Source organism: Nelusetta ayraudi, unplaced genomic scaffold (assembly GCF_046127955.1).
Source record: "Nelusetta ayraudi isolate G7.1 ecotype Tasmania unplaced genomic scaffold, CSIRO-AGI_Nayr_v1 ptg000053l, whole genome shotgun sequence".
NCBI lineage: Eukaryota > Metazoa > Chordata > Actinopteri > Tetraodontiformes > Monacanthidae > Nelusetta > Nelusetta ayraudi.
This window is the reverse complement of record NW_027466103.1, coordinates 2,927,668-2,934,090: the sequence shown is the minus strand read 5'-3', so window position 1 is coordinate 2,934,090 and position 6,423 is coordinate 2,927,668. Positions and strand designations below refer to the sequence as shown.

General features: G+C 44.1%; 1 protein-coding gene and 1 pseudogene across 1 annotated transcript in view; one reads left to right on the top strand and one right to left on the bottom strand.

The window, feature by feature from the left end:
• Positions 1-551: 551 nt before the first annotated feature.
• LOC142896356 (ribonuclease inhibitor-like) overlaps positions 552-6,423 on the top strand; it is a 268,010-nt gene continuing 262,138 nt past the window's right edge. The window contains exons 1-2 of the mRNA XM_076037954.1: positions 552-557; positions 1,530-1,696. Of these exons, the coding sequence (XP_075894069.1) occupies positions 552-557; positions 1,530-1,696 (173 nt within the window). The remainder of the gene's footprint in view (positions 558-1,529; positions 1,697-6,423) is intronic.
• The window catches only part of LOC142896487 (uncharacterized), a 47,419-nt pseudogene continuing 46,346 nt past the window's right edge, over positions 5,351-6,423 (bottom strand).

Sequence of the window (6,423 nt, the reverse complement as noted above, 5' to 3'; positions counted from 1 at the left end):
TGTAAGTATGAAAGTCATTTCATTTATTTGTTGCATTAAGAGAAGCATTTATAGAGCGTCGTTGCCACCTACTGTCATCTTTCGGTAGTATTTCTGTTGTAATTTTGAAGCGAACTTTATACCGGAAGTAAGACACGGGAAACACACTGCCAGCGTTTTCTGATGAGCACCCGTTCCTGTAAACCAGTGTTTGTGTGCCGCGAGATATTGTCAGGTGTGCCGTGGGAAATTATCCCATTTGTGTGCCTGTGCAGTCTTAGCGCCTGGCAGAGTAATCATGTAGTACTCTTCCATACCAGTAGGTGGCAGCAGCAGGTAGCTAATTGCCTTGCGCTTGGAGACAAGCGAATTAGTGACGCATGGATGCAGCGACAGGTGTGTGGATTGTGGATAGCGGGACGACGGTTGAAAGTGATGGATAAGTTTTTGAAGAGGAAAAATGCTGACTCTGAACTGGACCCTGGACAAAATCCGGACCCAGATGAAGGCCCTAGTATGAGTGGAGGCAAAGACGGTGACGTCGAGCAAAGTTTCTGGCGTGAGGCAATACAATGAAAGCTATCTTTCATTTGGATTTACTTTTACCGGGGATGCAACGGCACCGACTCCGTTGTGCTTGGTATGTGGTGAAAAGCTCTCCAACAGTGCTATGTCCCAAGTAAGCTTAAACGCCATCTCCAAACGAAACAGCCCTCAGTTCAAAAGAAAAATGTGAAGTATTTTGTTCGCCTGCGTGAACACACGGAGAAACAGGCAACTTTCATGAGAAAAACCGCAAAAGTAAACGAGAGAGCCCTTAAAGCTAGCTACCACGTCGCTGAACTAGGGTTGCCACCTACCAGAGTTACAAATCCGGGACCTCTGGGGGGGGGGGGGGGGGGTCTCAAGTCTGTCGACTGGGGTGGGGGGGTCACCGAAATATACGGGACACAAAGTGAAGTGCGTCCTGTATCAGTTCATTACGGGACAGGTTTTTTAGTTGCCAAGTACGGGACAATCGCGTATTTTACGGGAGTAGACCACAGGCAGAAATCAAATGAGGTTTTGTCATTTTCCCTTAAAAACGGGACAAATTGTGTCCCGGGAGAGATTTTATTTTTCCCGGGACTGGTGGTGAAAAAAGAGAACAATTCTGGGAAAAACGGGACGGGTGGCAACACTACGCTGAACTTGTGGCTAAATCAAATAAGTCCCACACTGTGGCAGAGCAATTAATACTTCCCGCCTGCAAAGCCATTGTAAATGAGACGCTCGGACCCGAAGCGGCTAAAGAAATAGCCAAAGTCCCTCTCTCAGATAACACAATCTCCAGACGTATTAATGAGATGTCTGCAGACATCGAAAGTGTGGTTTTGGACAAGATCCCTATCAGTAAGAAATTTGCCTTGCAACTTGATGAGTCTACTGATATAAGTGTTGTTGCAGCTTCTGAAGTGGACATTTCACTTTGATTTTCAGAGTGATGACACCCTGGAAAAACTCTCCATCATTATAAACTCTCCATCATTTATGCTCTATTCAGGTTGGAGTATTGCAGGTTGTCAAAGCTCAGCTGTGATTGGCTGCTCTCAGCTCTGAAGTCCAACCCCTCCCACCTCAGACACCTGGACCTGAGTGAGAACCTGCTGCAGGATTCAGCAGTGAAGGAGCTGAGTGGTTTTCTGCAGAGTCCAGACTGTAAACTGGAGACTCTGAGGTCAGTTCACCCTCTTCACTCGACAACTTCTATCACTCTTGTTGTTGTCGTCATGATTTGCACTTGACTGCTGTTGGAAATTCAATTTGCAGACACTGGTTTGTGATTGAAATGAATGAAACTGGGTTTAAAGGTACAGTGTGTAAAATCCTCCCATCTAGTGGTCAGCTTGCAGATTGCAGATTCTGAAGTGGACATTTCACTTTGATTTTCAGAGTGATGACACCCTGGAAAAACTCTCCATCATTATAAACTCTTCATCATTTATTCTCTATTCAGGTTGTGGTGCTGCAGTTTGTCAGAGCTCAGCTGTGATTGGCTGCTCTCAGCTCTGAAGTCCAACCCCTCCCACCTCAGACACCTGGACCTGGATGGGAACCAGCTGCAGGATTCAGGAGTGAAGCCACTAATGGATCTTGTCCACAGCAGAGACTATCAACTGGAGAGTGTGAGGTCAGTACTGGTTTGGAACCATTGGATGATGGTTCCAGCACCAAAGCCAGTTGATCCCACAGCAGAGGTCCAGTGTTCCCAGTCACAGTGTGAGAGGAGGATGGTGACGTCCAGCTGCTCCTCATTCATCCAACATCTGCTGCCAAACTGCTTCTTCTCTCAGTTCACCACCCAATTATTGATCAGTTCATCTTCATCAGGCCTCAGTATCAGTCCAACACTCCATGGTCACATGACCTTCTGATGTTCCACACTTGACATGTGACTGAGAGTCTGCTTCTTCTCACCAGTCACTCCACCATCTCCATCAACAGTCAGCGTCTCTGTGATGATGCGTTCAAGGACCCTGAGTCCTGACTCCTGCTGTCTCTTCTTCTCTCTACAGGTGGAGGTGAGGGAGGATGAGGAGGAGAGTGAAGAGGAGCGCTCCATCTAGTGGTGGCTGACAGAACTACAACAAGTGGAGCCAAACAGCAAGCTGTGTGTCACGACTAGTGATGGTGAGGTGAAGCCTCATGAGGCATTGAACCACTTGAGCCAACTGGTTTGAAGCTTCATGTGCACACGAAACCACCTACTGGCCAAATGTACAATCACAGGCAAGCTGTGTCTGAACCACGTGTGATGCATTGAATTTTTGTGTCTGTTATGTCTGTTGGGAATGACTATGAATTGCAAAAAATGAATGACCAAATAATTTCTGTACATAAATTATATATATATATATATTTTTGTTTTGTTTTTCTCGCTTATTTATGATTATTTTTATGGGTACTGATGCCAGTGGTTATGGGGATGTTGCTGAACAAATTTTGTTGTTAACTTTGTTCAACAATGACAATAAATAAATAACTTGACTTGATAACTATGTGTATGATACATTTTTTGAATGTATTCTGTTTGTGCAATTTTTTTCTGAAAATGGCATGGGTGTAATCAGGCAGATGACAGTGAAAGTGATTGTGGGACTTGGAAAAGGGCATAGATCAGGGGTGCTCACACTTTTTCAACATGCAAGCTACTTTTAAAATGAGCAAGTCAAAAAGATCCACCTACTATAAAACAGGAAAAGTCATTCAGCAATATATTTGTAGTCCAATGATAAAGAAAGAAAGGATTAAATGGGTCAACATGTTCCCATGTGCATTTATGCTCATCATTGCACAGAAAACTCATGGTTTAAAATTGTTAAGGTTATATCTGCCTATGTTTGATTTTATCAATAAAAGTGTGTTTAAGTTAAGATGTTTTGCTGTATATTTTTGTGTTTTCCAGCGCATAGGTTAGGGATAATTGGTGTGCGTGTGTGTGTGACGCAGACGTTTTGCCAGCAGCATCTCCCAGGATCTCCGGCGCGTCTGTAGTGCGTGTGCACTTTGAAGCGCATTTTCCGAGCGAGGCGTCTCCATCAGTTTACGCCAGGATTGCAAGCTCACGCGACAACCCCGTTAGTTTTGCGTGTAAAACAACAGCGAAACTCTTTTTCCTGTCCCTGTCTGGTCTTTATTTGATCTGAATGGTGCCGAAGCCGATACGTCACATTTACGTTTCACTGTAAAGCACAGCACATATAAGAACAAAATCCAGCACATCGTACATTATGATCAAAACCAACCAGATCCACCGTGTTTTCTAATCCTGCCTGAACGATTCTACCTGCTGTAATTGACGCGGATCTGTCTCTCTCTCTCTCTCTCTCTCTCTCTCTCTCTCTCACACTCACTCTCTCTCTCCCTCTCTCTCTCCATGCGATAGACCCAAACTCCCTTCGCAATTGACCAGTAGATCGCGATGGACGTAATGGGCACCCCTGGCATAGATGCTTGTGTAGCATGGACATTGATGTACAGGACAGGGGGCTCCATCCTATCACCTCTCCTCTCCTCACTCTCTCCCTAAGCTCTCAAAAATATCTCCAAACTAAACGCTATCTAGTCTCAAACACTCCAAACTATAAACACTATCAAAAATCTAGTAATCCAAACTCTCTCCAAATCTCAGTTGACTGCAACTCTCCTACAATGACCCCCATTTTGAATGGAGCCTGAGGGGACTATATAAACCGTTAAAATATGAATTGCATATATATATATATATATATATGCAATTCATATTTTAACGGTGTATGGGTAATGTATGGGTCCACTTTTCTGCTGCAGCTGGCCATTTTCCTTTTACACCATCCGTCAAGAGAGTACTTCCATTCGAAATAGTCAACATGAAATTTCGTCTTCTACTGACCCCTGCTGGTCAAATTGAATAGTTGCAAATATTGTGAAGAAGTTGTCATCTAATTCTAATCCTAAACAATATGGCCATTCGAAGTGAAGTATTAAGACAATTAATCAGGTTTGTACTGCTTGATTAAACACATTCATCCCGTTCCAGTGCACTAAAACCCACTTCCCTCCAGGACCGTGTCAGCGAAGCGAAAACTTCCTTGAGTGACGCTGTTTCCCAGCATGCAATACGAGCTAGCGATTCACAGTACTATTTCATCACAAACATGGATGTAAAAAATAAAAAGGGACGAAAAATGAAACTTCAGGAACACCAACCAATACAATGCAATACAAGCAGAACTGGGCCGTAGTTTTATATTACGTACACCATAATACAGCCTTCTGGTGGACAAGCCATACTATTTAATCCGTGTCCTCCTAAGGCCTTTCCGTGGGAGGAAGCTCATCGTAGAGGTCACGTGCTGTGTGCTCGTCTCTCCACCACACCAATCACGGTTGAGTGAGTGAACGGAAAAGTCATAACAGGAGAAGCTTGCTGGAAATAATGCGCTACAAGTGGATGTGACCCTCACTGAACCCAATTCAGACGACTCTCCCTCCACTTTTTTTGTTTTGTATGAGCATTAAAAAAAAAACCCAACAATAATAATATGGATTTTGACCATGTATGTTTTGGAGTTCATTGAAAGAGGTTAATAAAAAAAAAGGGGTGGGCTGCCATTTTCTTTGTCCCCTCTTTTCTCCTGTTTATTAAGTATGTAGGGAGGTTAGCCTTTCTGTATTTGGCTTCTCTTTCTTTCTTTAGTTAGTTCTTAAGGTGAGCTAGTTGGAGTTTGGTTTATTATTTTGGCCTGGGCCCACCCTGAAGCCTTTGCTGCCCACCGGTTAAGTTGTTTTGTTTATTTCATTTACTGATTCATAAATGTTTTTTGTTGAAACTGCCAACTGCCGCGAGAAATTAATGAAGCTTGGGAGTGGGGGAAGGTGTCCCACACGTTGCGTCTCGGTCCCCCTAGACGGGACGTAACACAGAGTTTTCACCGTGACAGCAGGTTGAGCTCCTACCGTTTTACAAGTGACGTCGTCACGTTAGCCTGTTCCATCCCTGCTAAATTCTTTAAAGAACTACCGTTAGTAAACTTTTAAATTATAATACACTCTACACTAATTGTAATTTCCTGCCCGTGGTTCTATATTGCAACAGTTGACGGCTCATATCAGCAGATAAGCAGCAACAATCTGGGCATTGCGGGTGATTCATAAATATGTCATTTCTTATTAATTAGCCCATAAGTGTTGTACACCAGTGTGACACCAAATGCTTGTTGCTGACAGCAGTGAAGAAATGAGACTCTAGTGGTTCTGCACATTAGTATAAATAGAGTGATTCTCTATCATTACATCACAGGACGGCGGCACTCTGACAGATTCCATGAACCTGGACACTGATGATCCAGACTCCGGTCCAGATGAGCCAACAGGCCACAGTGGAAACGGGTCAGAACATGGACTGGCTGCTGAAAGGATCCAGGTAGGTGGCGCTGTCATCCCAAGTTGTGTGGTGTGGAGGATCAGGGCCAAAGTTCCAGATGCTCACAGATGTGAGTCTGGATTCAGGAGGAGTGTTTGAAGGCTGGACTCCCAACAGTGATTGGCTGCTGAGGACCTCTCAATCACAATCAGGTTTTTTAGTGGCTGTGAGATTGAAAGTGAGATTGCATTGTCCAGGTAGGAGGACAGCAGTCAGCCATGTTTCACCTCCAGTCAACACGCAGTGGTTCACATGAAGGTCCAAGAGGCCTACAGACCTACACTGAGTCTGGACGTGGCAGTACAGTTGGATCATTGTCTTTGTTGTGTTGTTTGGTCATTGTGATCCAATGTAATGTGAGAGAAGGACGAGTGCAGTTATATTGGAGTGAGTTATTTTTAGTGTAATAGAAGTTATAATGCAGAGTCTGTTTTTATGAAATGTTCTATCACCTGGCATCCATCCATCCATCCATCTTCTACTGCCGTATCCGGAGTCAG